The sequence below is a fragment of the Diospyros lotus genome, chromosome 6, assembly GCF_014633365.1.
Source record: "Diospyros lotus cultivar Yz01 chromosome 6, ASM1463336v1, whole genome shotgun sequence".
Lineage (NCBI taxonomy): Eukaryota > Viridiplantae > Streptophyta > Magnoliopsida > Ericales > Ebenaceae > Diospyros > Diospyros lotus.
The window spans coordinates 22,816,360-22,829,375 of record NC_068343.1 but is presented as its reverse complement, the minus strand read 5'-3'; the positions used below and the strand labels follow the sequence as shown (position 1 = coordinate 22,829,375).

The window sequence follows — 13,016 nt, the reverse complement described above, 5'->3', positions numbered from 1 at the left end:
TAAAGATAAAGAAATGGTATTATATGGTTTGGTTTAGTTTCTTTCGCTTGGGAGGAAGAAAGAGAAAAAAAAAAGGAAAGAAAATTAACAAAATATGCGATTCCTCATCATCATCATCATCATCCTCAGATCATTCAAACATTTGTTGGGTTAGAAAGGTGCAGAAGCAATCTCTCTTATCCCACTGTGAATTCCAGAGGAATCGTCCATCAAACTGTAATCAAATTCATCTTCGCTATTATCCATCATCCTCATCAACCGATGATTTTGCTCCGAAACACTCACAACTGGCTTCAATCCCTACATAAATTATTATAATCAATCAACCACAAATTCTTCAATCAGATCCTCTCTCTCTCTCTCTCTCTCTCTCTCTCTCTCTCTCTGTCTCCTTATTAATTTATATATACGGAATTCATAAATATTAACTACTGCCTGCATAGCTAGCTAGGGTTTGATGAATTGATGCGTACCTCAGTGAAAATTCTCAAGGCATCATCGTCAGCCGTCCTCATTACATTCAGCGCAGCATCCTTCAACAACAACGGAGATATCACAAAAATTAATTAATGCAGAACAGTACGTAGCTACTTCAAAAACAATTATGATCTATTGATTACACACACACACACACACACACACACATATATATATATATAAACATACCCTTGCCAATTGCATTTGGTGAATGTCGAGAGTACGAGGCTCGGTGTCGATCGACGATTTCCTATCGAGTCTAACTATCGCCGCCGATTCCTCCATCTTCACAACAAACAATATTTAACGATATCCAACAAGATCGCTATATTACTGTAAGTATATATATACTTGTGTATTTGTATATAACTGATGATAGTTGGTTGTGGGGGAGAGTGCCGCAATATTTATAGGTGATGGCGAAGGGGAAGCAGCGAACCAGGAGAGGCGACGTGGTGATCATGAAGAGGACACGTGGCGGGGCGGGATGGGGAAGATTATGGAAAACGTGACGAGCTATCTAGCTAGGTTGCAGTGCCGTCTGACTTACGTGTGTCGGTCTTTCGTGTCGCATGGTTACGCACCGCCATTGCCCAACCATGCCACGCCATGCTGATTCATTCCCATCTCTTCCGGTTTTATATATTTTCCTTCTTCCTCTTCTTCTTCTGGCACCTTGCTTTTAAATAAGGTTGTCCGCCGATTCTTCTGTTTCCCTTGTCCGCACCAATTCGTTACTTTAGTTTATTAATTAATTAATTAATACATGTGCATACGGTGGTAAGCTCTGTATATATATATATATATATATATTCGTATTATTATAATTTTAGAGTTTACTTATCGTAAGTAAATTTTGCATGTGTCTATATATAATTTGATCTCTCTAATTCTAATTCAAGGAAATGATATATGAGGGTGGCCACCCTCCCCAACTAGCTAGGCTACCACTTTGGTGCTTTGAATAATAACTAGTTATCATAACTCTTTCGTTTTTCAATCTAATATCGCGTCAAATAAATGTAGGTATATTATTGAATTTCACTTTTAAAGAGATTTGGGTTCTCTGATACACAAAAACACTGAAATTGTGTCATTACGAGATATCAAAACTTCAAGACACACACAAAAAATATTTTCGGATCGTTTTCATAATTTTAGAAAATTTTTGGAGCCATTTTGTAATATTAAAAATATAAATTCCCAAGTGGGTCACCCGGGGTGCAGGCCGCGCGCGAGGCTAGGAGGTGCTGCAACAACATGAGTACGGGTGTGTGTGGGGTTGTTGTAGAGCCTGCGTGGTGGGTTATGGCCATGCATGCAGGGGCTCCCCACCTAGCCACGTGGCGCTATCTTTATCCTCCGATTCTTTTGTTTATTTTTGCTGATATACTTGTTTTGCAAAACACATCAATATTATATTTGTATAATGCTTGTATATTGTTACAGGTATTTTCTAGACCATTTCTTATGGGCTGAACTTGACTCAGTAGACCGGTCCAATCTCTTGAAACCTAATGGGCCCAATGCCGAGCTCGCTAGAATAAGGCCACACTTCGTTGAGGCCTGAGTTCAAACCATAAGAACCAAGCGATGTTCCAGCTCGCTGACCTAGTCATGCATGGGAGCTGAGCTCCCAGAGATGCTTTTAACTGGCTTGACGAACTATTTAGCTCGCATAAAGGTCGCAAAATAAACAGAGAAGAGTCGCGTTGAGCTCCAGCTATCCTGAGGGAAACTTCGGAGGGAACTAGCTACTAGACGGTTCGATTAGTCTTTCGCCCCTATACCCAAGTCAAACGAACGATTTGCACGTCAGTATCGCTATGGGCCTCCACTAGAGTTTCCTCTGGCTTCGCCCCACTTAGACATAATTCACCATATTTCGGGTCCCGACAGGCATGCTCGCACTCGAACCCTTTTCATAAGATCAAGGTTGGTCGGCGGTGTAGCTCCCCACGCGGGGGGCATCCCTCCAATTAGCTTCATTGCACTTCACGGGTTTACTCACCCATTGAATCGCACATATGTCAGACTCCTTGGTCCGTGTTTCAAGACGGACCGAATAGAGAGTTTACTGGCTGGTGTCAGGAGCTCGTAGATGCCGAGGCACGCCCTAAGGCGCGCGCTGCCAGCCACGGTTGGGGCGAAGGCGTGTCTGCAGGCTTGTCGATAGCCCAAGCTTTGGCCTTCACCCCAACTCGCACCGGTCTACGCCCCGAGCTGATCAGCGAACCAGCGAAGCCGTTCCATATCCGATCGGGGCGCATCGCCGGTACCCATCCGCTTCCCTCCTGATAGTTTCAGGCACTCTTTGACTCTCTTTTCAAAGTCATTTTCATCTTTCCCTCGTGGTACTTGTTTCCTATTGGTCTCTCGCCCATGTTTAGCCTTGGACGAAATTTATCATCCAATTGGGGCTACATTCCCAAACAACCCGACTCGCCGACAATGCCTCGTGGTGCAATAGGGTCTGAGCATGACGGGGCTCTCACCCTCTCCGGTGCCCCCTTCTAGGGGACTTGGGCCTGGTCCACCGCTGAGGATGCTTCTCCATACTATAATAAAGACGGCGGGGTCGCCGATTCTCAAGTTGGGCTTTTCTGGGTTCACTCGTCATTACTAAGGGAATCCTAGTTAGTTTCTCTTCTTCTTTTTATTGATATGCTTAAGCTCAGTGGGTAGTCCCGCCTGACCTGGGGTCGCGTCGTGGGCGGCTCCCACGAGCGTTGCTCGGGGGTCGCGGGGGCACTCCAATCGATGGAAGGGCACTCTTCGAGACACGAATGTGCTTTGGGTACAACCACCTCCAGCCATGACTGCTGCCACCGAGATCCTTCCTTTTGGGATGGCCGCGCCCTTGAGGGTACAGAAGGCAAGATGTGGGGCGGGAGGGGAGGCTATGGCGTGCATGACACCCAGGCAGACGTGCCCTCGGTCAGATGGCTTCAGGCGCAACTTGCGTTCAAAGACTCGATGGTTCACGGGATTCTATAATTCACACGAAGTATCGCATTTTGCTACGTTCTTCATCGATGCCAGAGCTGAGATATCCGTTACCGAGAGTCATTTTTGTGTAAGTGAAAGAGACTGCGCCCCATCGCCACCGTTGAGGGGGTAGGGGGCAGGCTCGTTCATTTCGTTTCCTTGGCGCGTCCTGCGCCGGTGTTTGTTGTTCGTCGCGGGAGGGCGTGGCGTAACCTGAAGGGCAGAGCACCACGGAGGGCCGACCCCTTCAGGCGTAGAGTTACTGGTCTGACGGTCATTCTGTTCTTGCAGGGCTCGACAATGATCCTTCCGCAGGTTCACCTACAGAAACCTTATTACGACTTCTCCTTCCTTTAAATGATAAGGTTCAGTTGACTTCTCGCGACGTCACCGGCAGCGAACTGCCCATGTCGCCGGAATCCGAACACTTCACCGGACCATTCAATCAGTAGGAGTGACGGGCGGTGTGTACAAAGGGCAGGGATATAGTCAACGTGAGCTAATGACTCGCGCTTACTAAGAATTCCTCGTTGAAGACCAACAATTGCAATGATCTATCCCAATCATGATGAAATTTCAAAGATTACCCGGGCCTGTCGGCCAAGGCTATAAACTCATTGAATACATCAGTGTAGCACGTGTGCGGCCCAGAACATCTAAGGGCATCACAGACCTGTTATTGCCTTAAAATTCCATGGCCTGAAAGGCCATAGTCCCTCTAAGAAGGTAGCTGTGAAGGGTCACCTCCACATAGTTAGTTAGCAGGCTGAGGTCTCGTTCATTAACGGAATTAACCAGACAAATCACTCCACCAACTAAGAACGTCCATGCACCACCACCCAGTCAGGATTCTTATGAACTGTCTTCGCAGCTTTAAAGCTTGCTCGGGGCTGAGCGCTAATGGTCTCAAGTCCAGCATTTACCCTGCCGAAATTAATGAAAGTGATTTGAATGATATTCTCGTGGCCACCAGCTTCTCTAGATGTGAGCTTCCCTTTCGGTATTTAGGCATTCCCCTAGCTGCGGAGAAGCTCAAGGTTATTCATTACGGGCCTCTCATAGACAGAATTTCGGATTGCATCAAAGCTTGGGCTGCCTCATCGCTCTCATATGCAGGCAGACTTGAGCTCATTAGAGTTGTTCTCCAGGGAGTCGAATGCTTCTGGCTCTCTATCTTGCCTGCATGTGCTGCTGTTTTAGAGAAAATTTACAGGTTATGTCGGCTTTTCTTATGGAATTCCAAGGTTACTCTAGTTACTTGGTGTGATGTCTGCCTCTCCAGAAATGAAAGGGGGGGATCAATTTTAAAGACCTTCAGAGTTGGAACTCGGCATTGCTTGTCAAGGTCCTCTGGAATATCCACCGCAAGAAGGATTCATTGTGGGTCTGATGGGTTCACCAGCGTTACTTAGCGACTGTTTCTATATGGGAGCTGAGGGCTAAGAGGCATGACTCGCCCCTCATAAAGAAGATTCTTGCCATTAGGGATGCCCTATGTGCTACTCAAGGATCTCCCTCAGCTGTTGTTTGTGGGCTTTCCAGATGGGCTAGCGGTGAGTCCATCAATCTTTTGTTGGCCTATAATTTCTTTCAGCCCAAGGGTAGAAAACGAGCTTGGGCTTCTGTTGTATGGAATTCCAGCATTGTCCCTAAGCATTCCTTCATTTTGTGGCTATGTGCCAAGGAGCGGATTCTTACTAAAGACAAGCTGCGTTTTATGGATCTTGATAGTTGTTGTCAATTTTGTGGGTCAACAGAGGAATCTCTTCAGCATCTTTATTTTCAATGTCCAACGAGTTTGAGGATCTGGAATCATATCAAAGCTTGGGTGGGGCTATCTTGTTCTATGTCCACTCTTCCAAGTGCCTTCAAGTGGCTGAAAAAAAAGGTCTGCAACTCTTCATGGCAAAGCAGAGTTAAATGCATCGCGCTGGGAAGCACTATATACCAGATTTGGATTGCCTGTAACTGGCTTATTTTTGAAAGGCTTCCAGCCCATTTGGATTGTATTATTCATAGGATTAAAACTAGCGTATACAGGGTCATGTTTACCTTGTATCCTCAGGTTTTAGTTCAATTTGAGGCTCTTGCCATTGATCGTTAATTGTTTCGGCAATTGCTTGTTTCCCGGGTATGCCCGATGTACATTATACATTTTGATATATATATATTTACCTTTTGATAAAAAAAAAAAAAAAAGAGCTCTCAGTCAAAAAGTGGGGTTTAGAGAGAGAGTGTCTCGCTGGGAGGGGGCGATTTTCGTTTTCCTCTTGCGGCTGCCTCATTGTGTGACTATTCTGCTCGATTCTTTAGGTGTTGTTAGGTGAATCTCATTCCAAAGATTCATTTGTTTATTGCTTGGCTTTTGTGGGTTGGATGTGGATTGCCCGAGATTAATTTCAAATGGGTTAGCGTCGGCTTCCTTGGAGCAGAATTTAAAATATTTCAAATCCGCGAAGTTCCCGCCCTTCCATTTTTGAATTTTCAACGTTAATTTGGGTTGCAGAACCCGTGCAGTTGCTTGCGATTCTCCTCAGTGGTGGCCCTTGACCCCCATTCTTGGGGATTCTTTGTTTAATCTACGACTTCGGTGCTGGGGGCCCACGGGCCATGTCAGACTAGTGGGGTTATGAGGTCGTTTAAGTGGTCAAAATTTATTTCGGTCATCCTCCATGGCCATAAAGAATATTTCTCCCACAAGTTTGGTAGTTCCAGCTATCAGAGCAGGAGTTAATGGGGATGCCTTGTCATCAAGTCTCCCAGCAAAGCCAGATGGTGTCAAACTTGAATCTTCCTCCAAGTCGTGCACCCTTGGTGATGTAAACACTGTATCGGTTAGTCGAACGGAAGAGCCCAGCAAGGTTAGTCCTTCTATTTCGTCTGAACCTAAAGTATCAACCCCATGGGTGGGTCTATTCAAGGATAGCAAGAAGCAACAAGTTCAGGGGTTTGCTCTGCCAAGGTTAGAGAACACTGGCTAGATGCTTGTTGTAGATCCGCTAGAGTTGGATAATGTTGAGAGGGCTCTGGGCCATTGTTTAGTGGGTTATTTTGCTGGGAAATTCCCAAGAAAAGCAGCTCTACTAAAGCTCTGCAACTCATGGGAAGTCCTATATTCGTATATCCCTCATTCCAGTGAATGGTTGATTTTCAAATTCGAAGATGCCGAAGTAAGAGACCAGGTGCTTAGAGGAGGGTCGCATTTCGTGTATGGGCGTCCCTTGCTTCTTAAAGTTATGCCCTATTGTTTTGAATTTGATGAGGCACTGGATCCTCGTATGCCATTATGGGTCAGATTTCTAGGTCTTCTTGTTGATTTTTGGAACCCAACTTTGCTGTGGAGGATCACTTCCAGAGTAGGAGTGCCTATTGCTAGTGACAGGAACACTGCAACTAAAGAGAGGCTCTCTTTCGCTTGTGCTCTTGTGGAGGTAGACGTCTCTAAAGACTTGGTTCGTGAGGTCAGTTTCATGATGCCATGCGATAAGATTTGTCACCAACAAGTCGTTTATGATTATGAGCCATAGTTCTGCTCGTTTTGTATGGCTTTTGGCCACTCCCTAAAGGCTTGCAAGGCCAATAAGCAAAATTCGATCCCGAATGAGGCCCCTGATCTGATCCCTGATGAGGCTCCTAAGGAGGGCAAGGGAATCCCAGATTCTGTTTGTTCGGGTCAAGAGGATCCTCCTTTGAAGGAGTAAGTGCAGGTTTCTGTTGAGGACAGAGATGAAGCCTTGGAGCTTACTCCGATTAAGGGGCACCTTGATGCTCCAAAGTTAGATAAGGATGGGGACTTTGTGGAGGTGGTCTTCAGAAAGAAGAAGAAGTCAGCCAAATCTAGGCCTCAAAGTAGAAGCATAAGAAGAAATCTTCTCCAAAGGATAAGGATAAGCTGGATCCTTCCCAAAGCCGTCTAGAGGACATAACACTTGAGAGTTTGGAGAAAGCCGATAGCCATTTGGCAGAGAATTCCGACCAATCTCATGATTTAAGGAAAAAGGGCGCTGCCCTTCGTGTTCCATTATTATTTTTTCTTGCTAGAACATAAGGGGCCTCAACATGCCCCTGAAGCAGAATGGGGTTAAGCACCTCATTGATCAGCACCATGTTAGTGTTATGGCTATTTTAAAGAGTAAGCTTAATCCATCCAAGCTGCTTAAGGTTATGAGCCGTAAATTCCCAGGTTGGGAAGAGGTCAATAATTTTCATGTCCACTCTGCTGGGTGTATCGTGGTACTTTGGGACCCATCAAAGATCACCTTGGAGCCATTGGGGATCTCTCCCCAAGTTATTCACAGCCGCATATGTTGTAAGATTTTAGGTTGCTCTTTCCATGCTAGTTTTGTGTATGCTTTCAATTTTGTGTTAGGCATGCGCCCCTTTTGGCAGAATCTCATGGACTTTGGTAATAGTTGTTCCGGCCCATGGACGGTCATGGGGGACTTTAATTGTGTGCTCCATGCTGAGGAGAAGATCAATGGGGCGGATATCACCCCATATGAGACCAAAGGCCTCTCGGATTGCTGCATGTCTATGGGGCTCTCGAATTTGGCTTCTATAGGTTGCTTCTATACCTGGACGAATAATTCAGTTTGTTCTAAGTTGGACCGAGTCATGATAAATCAAGATTGGTCGTTGAGGAACCTTATTGGTCATGCCAATTTTTTGCCTGTGGGTTGCTTGTCTGACTATTCCCCATGTGTTGTTTCCCTTCACCAATAGCGTTATTCCAGAAAAAGCCTTTTCGATTCTTTAATATGTGGGCAGATCATAGGGACTTTCTCAGTATTGTAAGCTTTGTTTTCCATCAGCATGTTTCTGACACTAAGCAATTCAGCCTTTGCAAAAAGCTTAAGCATCTCAAGGGTCCCCTCAGGAGCTTCAATTCTAAGAACTTCAGCCATATCTCTTCCCAAGTGGCTAATGTTGATAAAGAGCTAGAAGAGGCCCAGCTTTCCCTTAATGCTCATCCGCAGGACTAGAGCCTTCAAGTTCAGATTGCGTCATTTTTCCATCAACAAGCGAAGTGTAATTATCTGAAGCTTAATGACAGGTGCACCAAGTTTTTCCATGCAATTGTTAAGCGCAATTCCAAGCGAAATTTTATTGCTGCCATTTCTCGAGCTGATGGGTCACTTACTACTTCCTTGGATGAGGTGGCTGGTGAATTTATTCGATTTTATGAAGGCTTGCTGGGCTCCTCCAAGCCTTGCAAGGCCATCGACCCTCAGGTTTTAAGATCAGGGCCCAGTATTTCATTGGATCAAGCTGCGTTTCTCTCATAGAATGCTTCTCGTGAGGAGATTAAGGCTGCTCTGTTTAGTATCGGTGATGAGAAGGCTCCGGGGCCTGATGGTTTTACTTCCTGTTTCTTCAAGAAAGCTTGGCCTATTGTTGGCGAGCAATTCACGGAGGCTATCCATGAATTCTTCTCCTCGGGGTCTCTCCTCAAGCAGATTAACTATTCAGCCATCGTTCTTGTTCCAAAATCCAAGCATGCCAGTTCAGGCCCATTGCATGTTGTTCCGTGGCTTACAAGGTCATTTCCAAAGTCTTAGCATCAAGACTTGCTACGGTCTTAGATTCCATCATTGATTGTGCACAATCAACTTTTGTTAAGGGCATGAGTCTTATGGAGAATGTTCACCTTGCCCAAGAGGTTCTCCGAAATTACAGTCGAAAGAGGATTTCTCCTAGGTGCCTTATCAAGGTTAACCTCATTCGAAAAGCTTTTGATTTTGTTAATTGGGCATTCCTTCAGCATATCCTTGACGGCCTGGGCTTTCTATCTGTTTTCTCCAAGTGGATCATGGAATGTGTTTGTTCGACCTCCTACTCCATCATGATTAATGGAAGTATATATGCACGACTTTTTCAAAAGGTAGCAAGGCCTTCGACAGGGAGATCCCCTTTCTCCCTTTCTCTTTTGTTCTCTGCATTGAGTATTTGTCCAAGTCCCTCAAAATGGCCACTGTGAGTTATGAGTTTAATTTCCATCCGAAATGCAGCAATCTTGACATCTCTCACCTTGCTTTCGCAAACGATTTGATGCTTTTTTCTAGGGGAGATGATGTCTCAGTCAGGATCCTTATGGACTACCTTCGCAACATTGAAGCTTGCTCGGGACTGTCTGCTAATGGTCTCAAGTCTATTTTCCCTGTCGGTATCAATGATAATGATTTGAATGATATTCTTACTGCCACCAGCTTCTCTAAAGGTGAGCTTCCCTTTCAGCATTTGGGCATTCCCCTCGTTGCGGAGAAGCTTAAGGTTATTCATTATAGGCCTCTCACGGATAAAATTTTGGATTGCATTAAAGCTTGGATTGCTTCCTCGCTCTCATATGCAGGCAGATTTGAGCTCATTAGAGCTATTCTTCAGGGAGTTGAATGCTTCTGGCTTTCTATCTTGCTTGCGCCTGCTGCTGTTTTAGAGAAAATTTACAGGTTATGTGTAACGCCCCACTTTTCCAAATATGCAATAACTTGAAATATAATTAAGACATCACCTACGGGCGTTATGGAAACCCTTACCAACGAAAGTATTGGATCGAACCTGCAAGCTTAACCAAAGCTAAATAAGGGGGTTTCCACTAGATTTCATTTCCAAGTACAAGAAATGCTTATGACTTCCAATATTCCAAAAATGACTCAACACATCATTATAGGTACAGATGTAGGGCACCCACATACACACACCTCTTACAACCCTGAGTACCCTAACCGCTATTCACAATACATTACTTAGGTTACAAGGGTACATAATGAAACTAAAATCCCAAAGCTAGCGAAGCTCCACCTCCTTGCCCACGCTTTGATCTGGAGCCTAAAACACTTGATACTTCTGATAAAGTTGGGACGTTAAATGTCCTAGGGGTATGAAACACCCGAGTTAGATAATTACATCTAAGTGAGTGACTCAGAAAATGAAAGATATGTGTGTGCAAATGCAATAATGCTGTTATGAAATCCATCCCTGTGGTAGCAATACCAAGGTGTTGCAATCACCCCCACGGTCATCATAGTCACCCATTGGCTCACCGTAAGAGCATGAGTTCTTCCATGATGGCCTAACAACTAGCCATAGTCACCAACATAAACATGATATATGACAAAGCAGAAGGAATATGCATAGTCAAGGGAAAATATGATGTGTAAGCCACAAAGGCATGATATGTAAGCCAACATCCACACACAAGTGAAGCAACAAATGCTCAAAGTGTCACAAAACATACAGGAATCACTCATCTTGACCGTTTTCCCTTCGATAGTATTGTTCATAGCTCGGTTTCGAGCACTAGGGGTTGTTTCTGCAGAAATTATGCATTTAAGTGAACCAAACCTTAAATATTTTTACATGAGGTTATAGATAATTAAAATAGGAGAATTATGGTAAAAATTTCAGGTCAAACGGATCCTAGACGCACCCTCATGCGCCTCCAGAAGGGTGGCCACGCGCCGCCTCCTTCCTTGTTACGAATTCTGCAACCTAAAATTAAAAATGCTATAACTTGCTCATTTTTGCTCCGATTCGCCCTTTGTTTGAACCTACAGACTCTCCTTTTCGTGCTCTACGACCCTACATAAATAAAATCGACTTACCTCTTTGATTTCTCAACTGTTTTTTCTGATTTCCAATGAGGTGTCTTTACCCTTCATCTTTTTTGCTTTCCTTGATTTCTTTCTTCTCCTTGTCGCACTTGTTCACTTGCTATATTTTAGCTTCATGTGAGTCTCTACCCCTTCCTTTTATATAGTCTCCCAAGACTCCAAATCACAAGATATCCCTTAGCCTTTAAGTCACCCCATTTTTCTTCCCAAGCCATCATTACAACCCTTGAATTATCCCTTTGATTTTATCTTCCAATTCAAGTTTTCATTTCCTTCCAATCCCAAGCCTCCAAATCTCACCTTCATGTGACTTCTAGGATAAGAATCCATTATGGCCATTATCTCTTCTTTCCCAAGCTAATCTTATTCTTCCAAGTCAAGCCACCTTAAGACTTTTGGGGTAAAGCTCATCATTCCTTCATAAGACTATAGGGTAAAGTTCATCATTACAATCATTCCCTTATTACGTTAATGCCCTGAATCAAAATACCATTCACTTTGCTACTATAATTTCCATTACAACATCCAAGCTTTGTATCAAGTTCTGGGGTTTACATTATGTCGGCTCTTTTTATGGAATTCCAAGTCTGCTTTAGTTGCTTGGCGTGATGTCTGCCTCCCCAAAAATGAAGGGAGGGGGGGGGGGGATTGGTTTTAAAGACCTTCAAAGTTGGAACTCGGCGTTGCTTGTCAAGACCCTCTGGAATATCCATCGCAAGGACTCTTTATGGATCCGATGGGTTCACCAGCGTTACTTTGCTGCTACCTCTGTATGGGAGCTGAGGGTCAAGAGGGATGACTCGCCCCTGATAAAGAAGATTCTAGCCATTGGGGATGCCCTATGTCATGCTCAAGGATCTCCCTCTACTGTTGTTCGTATGCTATCCAGATGGGCTAGCGGTGAGTCCATTAATCTTTCGCTGGCCTATAATTTTTTTCGGCCCAAGGGCATAAATCGAACTTGGGCTTCTGTTGTATGGAATTCCAGCATTATCCTTAAGTATTCCTTCATTTTATGGCTATGTGCCAAGGAGTGACGATAGTAGCCTACTATTTTGAGATTGTTTATTGGGATTGTAATATTTGATTGAGATTGTATATTGGATATTGGGATTGTATGTTGGAATTAATTATTTTGATTTTTGACATTGTTAATTGAAATTATTTGATAATATTATAGTAGGAAGGTTAAACATGTATAAACTACTGTTAATTAGAATTATTTAGTGATTATTTAATCTTAATTGAGGTTGTTTATGGGAATTGTTACTCTTTTAATATTTGATTGGGTTTGTAGTAATTTATCGATATATTTTCTTTAATATTATGTTATTTTAAATTTTCTTTTGCTATTTAATTTTTGCCCACCCAACTAAAAACTTTTGGCTCTACCACTTATCGTTTGTGCGTGTGTACATATATGTAAACGTATTTCAATGAAAAAACTAATTTTAATTAGTTTAGGGCTTAGTTTAATTAGTTTTGGTGAGAATAGATTAATGACCTACATCCTTTAAATTGGGACACATTTTCTCCCTTTGAGGTAAAATATATTTATGTAAAAATATTTCTCATGTGTTTTAGCTTAAAGTACATTGAGTGTCCTTAAAATTTGGCATAAACATAACGACACCCTTAGCATATATAAATTAATAAAGACATTTCTTAACAATATAAATTACGTGTCATTTTTCATTTACCATTAAAAATGGATGTTAATTTTTAAAATTTCAAAATATTCTTTGTTAGAAACGGGAGGTGCTATGGCACACACCAAGAGGGGGGTGAATTGGATATTTTAAAAATTTTGATAGAACTTGAAAACTTTTTGACCCAATTGAGGTTTTAGTGATTTAAAATATAGAACATATGAAATGACAAATGTAAAGCAAGAAGAATAAATGACACAAAGGATTTATAGTGGTTCGGCTTAAACCAAAC

At 43.2% G+C, this 13,016-nt stretch overlaps 2 protein-coding genes and 1 non-coding gene across 3 annotated transcripts; 1 reads left to right on the top strand and 2 right to left on the bottom strand.

Annotated features, from left to right (window-relative positions):
• On the bottom strand, nucleotides 1-845 carry LOC127804683 (uncharacterized). The gene is made up of 3 exons (XM_052341610.1): nucleotides 667-845; nucleotides 474-533; nucleotides 1-300 (listed from the first exon to the last, which is right to left on the bottom strand). The coding sequence occupies exons 1-3, from the start codon at nucleotides 760-762 to the stop codon at nucleotides 151-153; spliced, it is 306 nt and encodes a 101-aa protein (XP_052197570.1). The 5' UTR covers nucleotides 763-845; the 3' UTR covers nucleotides 1-150.
• Nucleotides 846-3,389: 2,544 nt separating this feature from the next.
• LOC127805340 (5.8S ribosomal RNA) lies at nucleotides 3,390-3,545 on the bottom strand. Its single transcript, XR_008024079.1, has one exon. It is a non-coding gene; the product is annotated as a 5.8S ribosomal RNA (ribosomal RNA).
• A 3,979-nt stretch (nucleotides 3,546-7,524) lies between these two features.
• On the top strand, nucleotides 7,525-9,898 carry LOC127804399 (uncharacterized). The gene is made up of 6 exons (XM_052341258.1): nucleotides 7,525-8,026; nucleotides 8,188-8,437; nucleotides 8,519-8,696; nucleotides 8,751-9,004; nucleotides 9,528-9,735; nucleotides 9,815-9,898. The coding sequence occupies exons 1-6, from the start codon at nucleotides 7,525-7,527 to the stop codon at nucleotides 9,896-9,898; spliced, it is 1,476 nt and encodes a 491-aa protein (XP_052197218.1).
• Nucleotides 9,899-13,016: the final 3,118 nt, after the last annotated feature.

Excerpts from the sequence above, each read along its gene's own strand:
- LOC127804399 (XM_052341258.1), top strand. The coding sequence starts at position 7,525 with ATGCCCCTGAAGCAGAATGGGGTTAAGCACCTCATTGATCAGCACCAT. Across the intron at positions 9,005-9,527 it reads GTTGTTCCGTGGCTTACAAG|GGGAGATGATGTCTCAGTCA; the intron begins GTCATTTCCAAA and ends GCTTTTTTCTAG. Across the intron at positions 9,736-9,814 it reads TCGTTGCGGAGAAGCTTAAG|GCAGATTTGAGCTCATTAGA; the intron begins GTTATTCATTAT and ends TCTCATATGCAG.
- LOC127804683 (XM_052341610.1), bottom strand. The coding sequence starts at position 762 with ATGGAGGAATCGGCGGCGATAGTTAGACTCGATAGGAAATCGTCGATC. Across the intron at positions 534-666 it reads ACCAAATGCAATTGGCAAGG|GATGCTGCGCTGAATGTAAT; the intron begins GTATGTTTATAT and ends TTGTTGTTGAAG. Across the intron at positions 301-473 it reads CCTTGAGAATTTTCACTGAG|GGATTGAAGCCAGTTGTGAG; the intron begins GTACGCATCAAT and ends TAATTTATGTAG.